The 13,108-nt window shown below is 41.6% G+C and overlaps 1 protein-coding gene across 2 annotated transcripts in view; it reads left to right on the plus strand.

Annotated features, from left to right (window-relative positions):
- The window catches only part of TMEFF1 (transmembrane protein with EGF like and two follistatin like domains 1), a 266,232-nt gene that overhangs the window by 110,162 nt on the left and 142,962 nt on the right, over positions 1–13,108 (plus strand). For both annotated transcript variants that reach the window (XM_088476339.1, XM_088476338.1), the window contains exons 2-3: positions 1,506–1,618; positions 8,959–9,088. In XM_088476339.1, coding sequence (XP_088332465.1) covers positions 1,506–1,618; positions 8,959–9,088 — 243 coding nt within the window. The remainder of the gene's footprint in view (positions 1–1,505; positions 1,619–8,958; positions 9,089–13,108) is intronic.

The raw sequence follows: 13,108 nt of genomic DNA on the forward strand, positions 1-13,108 counted from the left end.
TATCATCTCTCCCTTAGTCAGTAGATGCTGTCTCCATGTTACCCCCACAGATCTTGGTTCCTAGTGAGATGCGAGACCCAAGGACAAACTTAGTTCACCCTCAGGAAGTGAAAGTATGACCTTCTGGTGATTTGATATCTCAACGGATTCATCAGTCATCATTGTTGCTCTTTGATAGCCTATTTAAGCATAGATCCTTCCCAATTTGTGATAGTGATAAAAAATAAAGTTAAGATGAATTCAAAAGTGCAATTCTCATTATAGAGACTTTTAAGAAAAAGTTATAATAAAAAGGAAAGGAGTAGGAAATAAAAACACACACAGTACTGTACTTATCTCTAAGGTCCTCAAACATATGCAAAACTTGGTGCAGTGGTTAAGTTCCCATATTTGGTAGTCTCAGAAAAAACGAAGGTGTATAATTTATTTTAGTGTAACATTAATGGTGTAAAAAGAACTAAGACTAGGATTATGGTTTAGTGTATTTACCTATTTAGGAGTTTGCATGTTTGTATTTGTTGTTTGAGGAATGCATGTAAGTTTAAATCTTGATATGCATAGTGTTAATGAACCAGCCCCTGCCTCCCACAGCCAGCCAGAGTGCAATTGCGGGTGGCCCTGGACGTAAATTTGTATCGGCCCTGATTGCACCTTACCCCTATTATGTAGCTGTTATATACTGTACTTAGAAAAAAACTAAATCGGAGATATATACAATCTAATAGAATCATCAGTGCCATTTCCCTGCATTGGTTATAAGGCACAATGATCCCTATTTATATTTCATTTGCATGACAGCAATTGTAAGGAGCTGTGGACATTGCTGGTACTAAATTACTAAATATTAATAACAGTGTTATTTTTCACCAGGTACAAGCAGAAACAATGTTCCTTACCCTCTCATTAACTATGACAAAATCAGGAACGGAATTCCGAAACTTTTCCTAGGCCAAAATTTATTTTTCATAAGTAAAGTTTTATTTTAATGTCCCTCTAGAGTGCCTGCTTTTCCAAATACTATATCATTTATTAAAATTTTTTAAATAGCTCCACCCCCAGACCCACCATTCCTGAGCCTATTCTTCCAGAAAAATAGCACTTGTCAATAAAAATTATGTTCCAAAGAAATATAGTAATCATGAGAAATAACAAAGCCAGATAACAGTAAATACATAGTAACATAGATATAATCACAGTTCACATACAGTGTATGTTCTGCTATGAATCTCAGAATTGGTATAGGACTTGTGTACATATGTTCTGCAATGTGTATGCGTGTGCTGGGGACTGGAGAGCCAGTAAGTGGACTAAGAAGCAATACATTAGCCTCTTACCATCAAATCACCTAGCACTGAAACTGCGCCGCTAATGCAAATTATATTCAATTCATTGTAGATTTTTAAACATTTAAAATAATACTTAAAAAATACTGTTTGATATGCATTAATCAGTACATGTGGAATGAGCAATATTCATTTATATATCTCTTGACTTTCACTTTGCAGAGCTCAACATGAGAGAGTCCGAAGTACGAAGAGTGTGTGATGAATCAACATGTAAATATGGAGGTGTGTGCATAGAAGACGCGGATGTTCTGAAATGTGCCTGCCAGTTTCAGGTAAAGACTGGTCACATTTTTCCTCCTATTTTCCAAAGCTAGGTCACTATGTTTATTTAGCTTTGTGCACATTTTATTTTCACATGTTATGGTCTTTTTTTAATATTCTACCGCCATCAAGGTGGCAAAGGAGACAATTCATAACTTTCATAAATTACTTTACAAAAATGTTTTACTATGAATCTGTGTATTACAGAGCAATTACATTTGGTGCCCATCCTTCAGGTTCTAACATAGGATGAGTACAATATGGGCGTGTTCACGCATTTGAGAATACATGCAGACCAGGACACAGACACATATACTCCTGAGAAAGACATATTATTTTCGGATGGCAAAGGTCAGGGGCGAACTGGGACAGGTGGCAGGGTGGCATGGGCCCCCCGGGCCAGTCTATCATAGCATGGTTTGGGCCGCCTACTTAACTAGACCTGATGTAGATTGGTGTACCAGTAGCTGTCCATGGTCTGGGAGACTGGGACTGACCGACTGTGGGGCTGCAGCTGCGCATTACTTACTGAAGCAATATTGTTTCATAATGCTTCCGTAGCCTACAGTAGGTGAAGATCTAAATGACCGGTATTATATTGAGGCAAGTATCGCACAGCTGCTCAGGTGATATTAAATTATGGTGGAGATAAGTGGCACTAAAAACAACTATCCTTATAGCCAGAGAAAGCCCATGTGTTCTATACACTAAGTGGCATATTTATCACAATCCATATTATTAATCCTGATGTGATAAATATTTTACACCTAAATATGCAAAGTGGAAATGTACATTTTCACTGAATTTAGTAAGAATCTCTTGCCAGGAGACGGGCTCCGATTAAAGCCCATCCCGGTGAAGAGCTGGAAGCAGAGTGATAGCTTACGTTCCCATTCTGCTTCCATGTTCGGCGTCTGAGTGTCAGTGAGGGGTGCCGGAGAGGGAAAGATTTGTAGTACAGTAGCCCATAGGCTACTATATTCAATCTAACACCATCTTCAGCTTTGCATTCCAGAGCTTGGTAAATGCAGCCGCCATAGAAACCTATAGGGGGATGCTTTGCTGTAGGAAATGGAGGGTCCATGGCAGACATCGTTGATATCTGTTGCAGTCCCTCCATGGTATACCCTGGATCCTTAATATTTGTGGGTACCCAGAAAACAGCTGTTTCGGGTACACGAAAATATTGTTTAATAAACCACCTTGGCCGCTGACCGTTGGCCAGTGCTGTTTTCCTGCCCCCCATGTTAATATTTGCCAGCCATATATGATTATGTTGGTTACCAATACTAGCACATGTCATTGGCTTACTACAAATGCGCTGCAGACGATAATGGTTACCTTCTTCGTTGCTTGAGTATTATACTATGTTTTTGCATACACATTTTTGTAACATTTTTTTCATATACGACAGAGTTGTATCTTTTGTTTTAGATCGTTTTAACTTTTTATGTGATATATATAGTGTGTTAGTTACCTAACACCTGTTATCCTTGCGCTTCAAACACATTAATAGTCTACTTTGGGTGCTGCTAGTCCAATTAGCCAGTAACCAGCTGGCCTCAAGAAGAACACACAATCTCAAAAAACACACACGATTGGACTGCGCTATAATGTGAATAATGTAATTGTGATCAAAAATTAAATGGAATCACTTGACTGAATAATAGCAGAATCAAGACTTCTCTCAAAAAAATACATTTATTAAAACAACATATGGTACATAACATACATAAAAATAGAAATTAAATATATAAAAATAATTAAATAATAATAATAAATAAACATGTATAGTTACTATAAGTATAGATTGTGATTCATATTATTGCCACTTGAAATTCAATTAGTTCCTTATTTAATATACAGACATCCGGAGGAACTTATATCTAGGTATAACGGCAAACTTGAATAGTCAGGAAGTATTGGTTACGCTCTCTGTTTTGCTATCCCCATATGGTAATAAGTATTCGTACTCTTACCAATCCATATACGTTAAATGTCCCAAAAAGAAAGGTCCTTTAGCGGTGGCTTAAATGGCTGTTCAGCCTGCAATTAGCACACTGCATAGAAGTCCCGGACTGGCAGGTAAGTAATTGCAGTGCACTGCTGAAGAACTGAGTTACCTCCGTCAAATGGTTATATCATGCTGATCGACAGGTAGCCCCGTTTGGTAGGCGGCCCAGGGGGGTGGTTTCCAAGACGGAGGCGTTCATTAACCATCACCATCGGGGCGATCAAGCTGGTCGGTCGTTAAGCTGTGGGTGGTAACCCACAGCTTAACGATCGACAAGGAGGCGGTCGTTCAGGATGCAAGCGGCCTCCCTGATTCAGTGCGACCGCTTGCAACTAACGACCGCCTCTGAATGAGGTCCTGAAGTCCTGTATATCAATCATGTCAATTGTTAAGATATTTCTAAAGGTTTTTTTTTTCAGTTTCTTAGTATCTTAAGCTACCCAGATATCTTTATGTAAATTTTGCAGGTGCACAATTATTTACGGTCTCCCTGCCAAAAGCAAAAAAAAATGAAATGTTTTTGAAAGACAGGTAATTCTTTACTAATATTTATTGCATCGTGAGTAACAACAAAAACAAACTATACTCTGGGATTGCGCACAAACCATAGTGATATTGGGGCACAGCACACCGTTTGAGCTGATAGTGAAATAGATGTATATGTGGTTCAAAAAAACCTCTAAAGAGATGCTTGAAAAAATAGCAAATTTACTCTCTTATGCTGAGTTAGATGCATTTTGAGATCAGTGCAAGCATATGCAACAGTAGCATATGTGCCAGGATTATGTTAGGCGCACCATACTTGCCTACTCTCCCAGAAGTTGGAGGAGGCTCACGATTTTCGGGTAGCCCCCCGCACCCACAGAAGAGTAGACAGATCACCAGCATCCTGACCACTTCTTAGTGAAACGTAGGAGATACGAGGGAGCTTACATGTGGAATTTGCGGTTCCGTACAAAGAGACAGGGCTAAAATGAAGCGAATCACAGAGGAGCGTCATTAGCCAATCAGCAGACTGAGTGGTGCTTCAGCTGAACATGCTGCTGATGGCCTGTGGTAAATATCCGTGTTTGAAAATAGGGGAAACAGAGATGATTCTTAGTAAATATAACCCTTAGAGTCTCCAATATGGCATTACAAGGACCAGCACTCCCTTACAGGTATTAGTCCCATATACGCTTCTTAGACAAAATGGAAGTTGCACAAATCAGTTTATAAGTTGAAGCAGGTTCTTGAAAGGGGAGGGTTATCTGAAAAAAGTTAACCACAAAAAAATCCTCCAGCCATGGGCATTTCAAGAGAGGAGGGGGCCCGTGTGCAGTCTCCGGCACTGATAGACTCTGGGCACTGCTTCTGCTTAGACTGGTAATAACTGTAAAGTTCCTATTTGGGTCATACATTCATGTGTTTTTGAATTGAAAGCGAACATACCAGAGGGTATCCATAGAGCCTCCAATATGTGCAAAACAAAGTCTTTTTTTACTTGTGCACATAATCAAACATTATTTCAAATACTGTAGCCTGAATAGCTCGATCTGCCCATCATGTTTAGCAAATATATTTTATTCCAGCAGTCAATGCCATGCTAGTCTAAGTAAAACAGGCACATTTGCACAAAATTAGGTCAAAATTAACCTCTCTCCCTAAATCTCTGGGAAACTCCCACATTTTTGGGGATTCCTCCTGGCTCCCAAAAGAGTGAGTGGTCCTCCCGCATCCTGCCCACTTCCTAGTAAAATGGGCAGAATGGGGCGAATTATGCTGTGAATTGCGAGTTTGTTTGAAGGGGGCAGGGCCAATATAAAGTGATTCTATGATAGTCGTGTCATTATGGCCCAGTCTCCCTCTTCATATACCTGCAATTTCCGTAACTATGCAGTGAGGGCGCAAGTTCTAATGACGATATTGTCTGGACCGGTCCACATATATATATATATATATATATATATATATATATATATATATATATAATTTGCTTAGTCCCTTTGTCCAGAATGCTCTTTGAATTTGAATATCTCAAAGACTAATTAAGATATTAATGTGATTCTTTGGCGACAGATTTCAATCAGCAATAAATTACAGAATTTGGAATAAAACTGTATAAAATTTTATGAAAAAAAAATACAAAACACCATAATAAATGCTTTGGTATAGCTAACTTTAAAATGGCAAGAAAACTACCAGAACAAACAGCCGGCAGTGAACCGGGGGAAGCGGGATAGGGGTGACCACCGCAGGCTGCTGTTCTCACGCACTACTGGTGATCTGTGCTCTCACATGGACCCGGCACCCTAGCCAAGTGCGGACACTGTTTACGTTCTGCCCAGTTCAGCTCCTGATTGGCCGACTTGCTGCTTGACATTACATAATGATGGAGGGCATGTGGGTGGCACGACACGTGAGGCTGTTGCTGTAGGGGGCGCTCTTCCCTCTCCTACTATCTCCAACACGTCGATTCAAGGCTCGCAACTCCCAGCCAGTCAGCATCGGGTTTGCGCCTCGAAAGCAATGCCTCTTTTCTCTGCTTTCCATGAAAGCTGCCGGCAGCCGCTGATTGGCGGGAGGCTGGGAGATGGTGAGGTGGAGTAACAGTGCATTATCATTTACATCTATAGGGGCTCAGCTTGCCTCATGGAAACGGTCCATTTTGCTTCAGAGTCCATGGCCAAATATATCATTGCACTTACAAATTGGCGAAATGTTACAATAAAAAAATCCCCAAAAACCATAAAAGGCCATGGCTTAGCCGATTATGTTTCACACTCATCTTTTTTTACCCGATTCCATCGTATTAACATATGGTCTAGCCATTATCTGGACCTAGAGTTTATCAAACACTGTGGCCGGTCTCAGCAGGGCCGGCTCTAGGGGTGTTCGACCAGTGCAGTCTAACAGGGGCACCACCCATAGAGGGCGCACCCCTCCCCAAAAGCCCGATTTCATCGGTTGCGCCCGTGGGCCAAAGTGGCCCGCGGGTGGTCAAATCAGGAGGTCACAGCTGCGGCGGTGCCGGGCCCCAGAGTCTGAATGGATGCTGGGCACATGCGCTTGGCGTCCATTCAGTGACGGGAGAAAGGCTGTTGGATGCCCAGCTACTGAGGTTCCTCCCAGCCAGACTGATGTTATTTGGAGGCGTGCCATGCGGGCACGCCTCCAAATAACATCATGTAGAGGTAATTAGGCCATGCCCCCATCGCCACGCAATGTTGGGGGGCACTGTAAAGAGCCGGCACTGGGTGCTCTGGCCCCTGGAGCCGGCCCTGGGTCTCAGGGCTGGAGGAAGCCAGGGTAGGGAGCCAGTGTTGTGAAACATAAGCAATACATTTTCAATGTCCACCCATTTCTTACTGAATCGGTATGTAATGCCGGTGGTTGAATAGCTGCTGGATCATATACCGACACCAGAAGACCGAAGGAGGGAAATCCCAACTGGGGTTGGTAAGGACAATAACCATCCCCCTACCCTAACCCTCCCTTAGTGGTGCCTAACCCTAACTACCCCCTAGTGCCTAACCCTAACCTCGCCCTATTAGTGCCTAACCCTAACCCCCCTCCCCGCACCCTAAAGCTAACCCTCCTGGGGGGGTGCCTAACCCTAACCTCCCCTAGTGGTGTCTAACCCTATCCTCTCTTTCCCTACCCTAACCCTCCTGGGGGGGGTGCCTAACCCTAAGTCTCCCTAGGGGTCCCTAAACCTAACCCTCCCCCACTTAGCTAGAACCTAAGACACCCAGCTTACCTTCGTTCGGTATGCCGGGTGTCGGGATTTCGTAGTGGGGCTAATGATAGGAGTCAGAATTTTGACGTCTATCTTTAGTCCCATGTCGGGATCCAGACTGCATCCCGTTTCTTACACTTGATTTCTCATTCTAGGATAGATAAGATGGGAAGCAAGAAAAGCTCTGCAACTTCTGGGTCTCTTACCATGCCAAACAAAACAACCACAAAGCAAGCGAACAGATCTACTGTAATATAAGATATAGGAACTTTCCTCGGGAGGGGCTGGAATAGGTACAGCCTCCTGGGCAAGATATTCACTTTTATCAAATTAATTCTGCCGATCCAGGAGAAACAGAGATGGTCCCACTTATGTAGGTCTGCCTTCATTACCTGAAGTATGCATGTAAGAGCTGATCGTAACATTTATTAATCAACACTCCCAATTGCTAAGGGTCTCCATAATCATTTTAAGTTGAGCTCAAGTAACTTCCTAGTGTGTGTAGGGAGATGGAAAGCCAAAGTTGTTGACTTTATAGCCAGATTGTTTGCCATATCTAATTTAGATATAAGATTGGGGAGAGAAATTTGAAGGGAGGAATGAGTTAATAACACATCTGTGAACAATGATATTTTATATTGTTTGCTGTCTTTAGGGATAACTTAAGGAATATTTAACAAATCCGCACCTGACAATTGTTTTTGTTCACATTTTTTTTAAGTAATTATTTTGCTTTCAGTTTTTCACAAAGTTTCAATTGCAGTTCTCTTAAAGCATCAAAACAAGTCAGAGGATAATTACAAAACACAGATTTGTTTCATTTTCCTGTAATAACATTGGGCATTGGAAGATCTGCCATGAATTATTAACCATTTACTTGTACATTACATTGATATTACAGAACTTGGTTACTTGTTATTACAAGATCATGGTTTAGAATTGATCGCTAATTAGAATAAAAAGGACATTAATGGGCCTATATTCCCTTCTCCTTATTACTAATTAAAGTTAAAAATAAACAGAACAGGGGAAAAAGTCATACACTTCACTTGGGAATATTTTATCAGTAAATATAGGGTTGTTATTATTATTATTATTATTATGATCTAGTATTACAATTGTGATTGGTTTTTATTGCATATTTAATGCACCACTCCCTGCTGTGTTACAGCCAAGTTCTTGTTATAAGATATGCAAGGTCATACAGGTTAAATGGGAAATGTTATTGCTTAGTAAGGTATTTAAAATAAGTGTTAGCTTTGTAACAGTATCTTTAGATGTCACAGACCATTTCCCAGTTACTATGATGGGAAGAAAAATGTTAATTGTCTCCTCCTACCAAAAGTTCCCCTTTGCCTTCTGTGCCCCCAAGCTCTGAGCCTAAATGGGATTTTGAACAATTATAGAGAAGTGCAATCTGCCTCACCATTGTCTTGTATGTCACATGTACTAGGTATTTCTTGTGCATTGTCTAGTCTCTAAAAAATAGTCATTGAACATTGTTCCTCCACAAAGCAATAAAGCTTTATTATTATAGCTTAGATGTATGTTTTATGGTTGGTTTTATTATATTCGTAATTAAATATTTAACAAATACCTATTGAATATTATTTTTGCAGTGCCATACTAACTATGTGCCAGTTTGTGGATCAAATGGAGACACTTATCAAAATGAATGCTTCCTGAGGAGATCTGCCTGCAAACAACAGAAAGATTTAAATGTGGTAACAAAAGGTCCCTGCTTTTCTGGTAAGAACTGTGTATCAACAGTCATAAACGTGTCTTTAAAACGAGAGTGAGGTATAAATAAGTCCTAGAGAAATGTGACTTTTAATCATAGAGTGTTTCAGCGATATATCTCCTGGCATGTCGTGTGTAATTTACACCATACTTACAGAATATAAAGGCGGCAGCAGTTCAGTTACCAACTATATCTCTTTTTGGTTAATGCAGATATGTGATGGCAGTATAATGGCCATAAGTAACTAAAAAACAAACCCTCTGCATTTTGTGATTACTATAATATTAATACTATTCTTAACTGTTGTTCATGTGAACTTTCTCTTCTTGACTAAAGTTTCACATTTCTGATTTAACAACATTAATTAACTATGTTTACTGATAAGTATCACAAATGCATCTATATTACAAGCCATATTGCCTGGTAGGCTTCCCAGGCAGGTTAGTTAAAGTTAAGCACATATGAAATACCACGTTGTGAATTCTAGTGGGCAGGGCACCCAGCATGGCCGGCTTTTAGTTGTGCTGTCATGGGCTTGGAGACTATCCTCTACAATCCTCCTACATTTCCCCACATTACAGGATAATTTCTCTGTAACCGCGTTCGCCCAGTCCTATTGAGTTTGGGGAACCCTTTCTTACCTTGGTTCACTGAGAATCGCCTAAGTCCGCCCATCAACATAGATAGCCTGTATGAACACCAACTTGCCATTGGCGTGAATCCTCTCACAGAAGTGGGACTTAGCCTGTGGAGTCCACCACTGCTAGACCTTATCTTGCTTTCAAATATACACCCCCTGCATTGGTTGTGATGATATTGGGCTATAAATATTGTCTGCTACATGTCTGGTTGAGCAGTGCCTCCTGATACCCAATGACTGCTATCTCCCCTAAGTGTGCTTACATGAGAATTCAGTCTGCTCCTTGTTGGCAGAACATTTAACTTGCTGCTTATGGAGCTCTTCCCCGGATTACTGTTTCTGGACCCCGGCTTTTCCAGCTCTTTTTCTGGTGACTGCTCTTTCTGCGTTCCCATCTGCTGATTGGAATAATAACTGGTCCTGGTGAAGCTTGCCCGTATTGCCTGGATAATTGTGAGGAGACTTCCCCCAACAAGACCGACCACCACTATTTGCAGCAATCTGGTGATTATATTCCAGCTTTGTGACTTCCTCAGGGGCTGAGTTGCTAACATCTACTGGTTCTGCCTCCCTTAGGAGGCAGAATCAGTAGCTTTGGTGGTTGTGTATCTACTGCTGAAAGAGGACGCTGCATGCCGGAGCCAGAAGACCTAACTACCCTTTCCCAGATAAGTAGCCTCTACTTTCCTAACTTCTACGATGTCCTCTACAGCCATCTGTAGAAGCCATACCTATTCCTTTGGGAACCCTGTGCCATCCCATCACCTTCTTTTCATCCCAACCTATTACCCGCTTTCTTTTTCTTTTGTTTACCTTGTTCTTCTCCTAGCCTGGATTCGTACATGAACCCTATTAAACAGTGGATGGAGGTGGCAACACAGTGCTCAATTTGCTATTAATTTATCTGTGACCGTCTACCTGCACTATTTCTGTGGACTGCTCAATTCTCCTGGATTTTATTTTCTACTGGACACCTTCTGCTGCTACAATCTGTCAGCTTTATTTTTTTAAGTTTCAATGAAGCATGCTATTGATAGTTGCATTATGTGAGGACCACATTTCCGGGTTTGGCTTACCTGCATTTGGGCTTCTTTTAATTTTTAATTTCTGCTTATTTGAACTCTGACAAACTTTTATTTTAAGTTTTTTGGTTTCCTGTGTGCATATTTTAGCTCATGCTCTTGTACTTTATACCTGCTATAACTACAGCTGCTCACCTCTCAAATCTAGTGGTTGAAATTACTGTTTGCCGATTTAATTGAGATATAATATATTGTATTTATTTCCACTTTCATCCTTGTTGTGGTGCACTGCCACCATTTGGGGGGACACATTTGTTTTTCCTCACTTGCATATTTTTTATTGATTGTTGCCTATTATACTTGCTATTTATATCCATTTACCTGTTATTATAATTATTGCCTACTCCTCTACACAGACTGGGTTAATTATCTGCTTTGTCCGATAATTTGTAGTATTATTATTATTATTTCTTTATGTATTGTTGATATCAATGTAAAGAAGTGTAACTTATTTTCAAGAGTAGCTCCGCCACACTTATAAGCTATACTACATCACATAACCATAATTTCATATAGTGTGTAACGTCTCTCTGCAATATTACTAGTATTCCTGCATTTCTGAACTGTTTCAGTGGACGGGAGATGGACAAACACATCCATACAAGCACAACCCACTGTTAGCACCAGAATGAGCAAAGCAAAACAATCTACTGGGCGAACTAACACCCCCTCCCCCCATCCACTCTTTCTGTGGCTATTCCTCAGTTGATGATGGCTTCCGCCAGTGGTCTTCAACCCGTGGAGCTGTTCCCAGTGGCCCGCAGATGGTTAGTATAGTGCGGACTGCAGTGAGTATGGTCCGCAGTACACAGAAACAAACACCGCTGCTGGCGCCAGGTAGTACACTCGTACTACACGGCAGCGGTGTGTTTGTTTGGCACCCACAGCCAGAGCTGGGCTGAGCTCACTCATGAGCTCCACCTTCTGGCTCCCACAGTCAGTGATGGGAGAGACGTCATGACGTCTCTCCCATTATGCAGAGCAGGCCGGGAGGATGGAGGAGCAGACAACAGCAGGTGCGGGGATACATGTAAGTGTTGTGGGGTTTTTTTTGTGTCTTTGTTCTTTATCTTTTTAAGGGGCACTGCATAGGAGTGGAGGCACTACTGGGGGCACTGCATAGGGGGGACCATTACTGGGGGCACTATATAAGGGGCACTGCTGGGGGTGACACCTACTGGGGGAACTGCATAGAGGGGACTACTACTGGGGACACTGCATAGGGAGGACCACTTCTGCGGGCACTGCATAGGGGAGACTACTACTGGGGGCACTGCATAATGGGGACCACTACTGGGGCCACTGCATAGGGGGGACCACTTCTGGGGGCACTGTATAAGGAGCACTACTGGGGGCACTGCAGAGAGGGGCAGTTATGGGACATAATTGTTTGAGGATGGGGGCAACTATCTGACATAATGGAGGAGGAGGTGGGACAATTATGGGGCATAATTATAATTGTAGGAGGAGGGGGGCTGTTCTGGGACCTAATTAAAATTGTATGAGGGGGCAGTTATGGGGCATAATTGTGTGAGGAGACGGCAGAGTTTAAATATCGCAGTATAGCTTAGTTTAATTAGGAGTAACTTAGGAGTAATAACCTCAAAGTTTATAGGTTTCCCTAAAAGCATTAAGGACTCACTCAGAGTATATCTCCACGGTTATCGTTAGCACCCTAAACATTACAGACTGCTTGTTGCTCCTGCATATTGAGCAAGCACATAAGCTACGCCACAACAGGCCGGACACAACCACTAAACCTAGACCGGTCATAGCGAGGTTCCTTGACTTTTGCATTAAGAAGCATCTCCTACATGCCTATTGTAAGATTCCCAACAGGTCAGACACCACAGCTAGACCTAGACAGGTCATAGTGAGGTTCCTTGACTCTTGTATTAAGGATCATCTCCTACGTGTTTATCGTAAGACTCCCCAAGTGAATGATAGCAATGCACATATGCTAATTTCCCAAGATTTTTCTGTCTCAGTGTCCCAAAAACATATGGAATTCTCTGACGTCTGCAAACTGCTCCATGACAATAATACTAGATTTGTACTGATTGATCTGGCAAACCTTAGGGTTTACGATAATGGCTGTAAGTTATTTTTCACTGACCCTACTCAGGCTACATTGCATTTTAAACCAAAAAGAAGCCAGGTGCTGAATAACAATGAAAAATTGAAAATGCTTTAAGTTCTGTCATTGCAAAAATCAGCTGCAAAGAAATCCCAAAGGGACTGTGGGCTTGATTCAGCAAAGTACGCAGTTGCTTATACGCATATATATAGTCATATATCAAAATTAT

Source organism: Taudactylus pleione, unplaced genomic scaffold (assembly GCF_031769625.1).
Source record: "Taudactylus pleione unplaced genomic scaffold, aTauple2 ptg000186l, whole genome shotgun sequence".
NCBI lineage: Eukaryota > Metazoa > Chordata > Amphibia > Anura > Myobatrachidae > Taudactylus > Taudactylus pleione.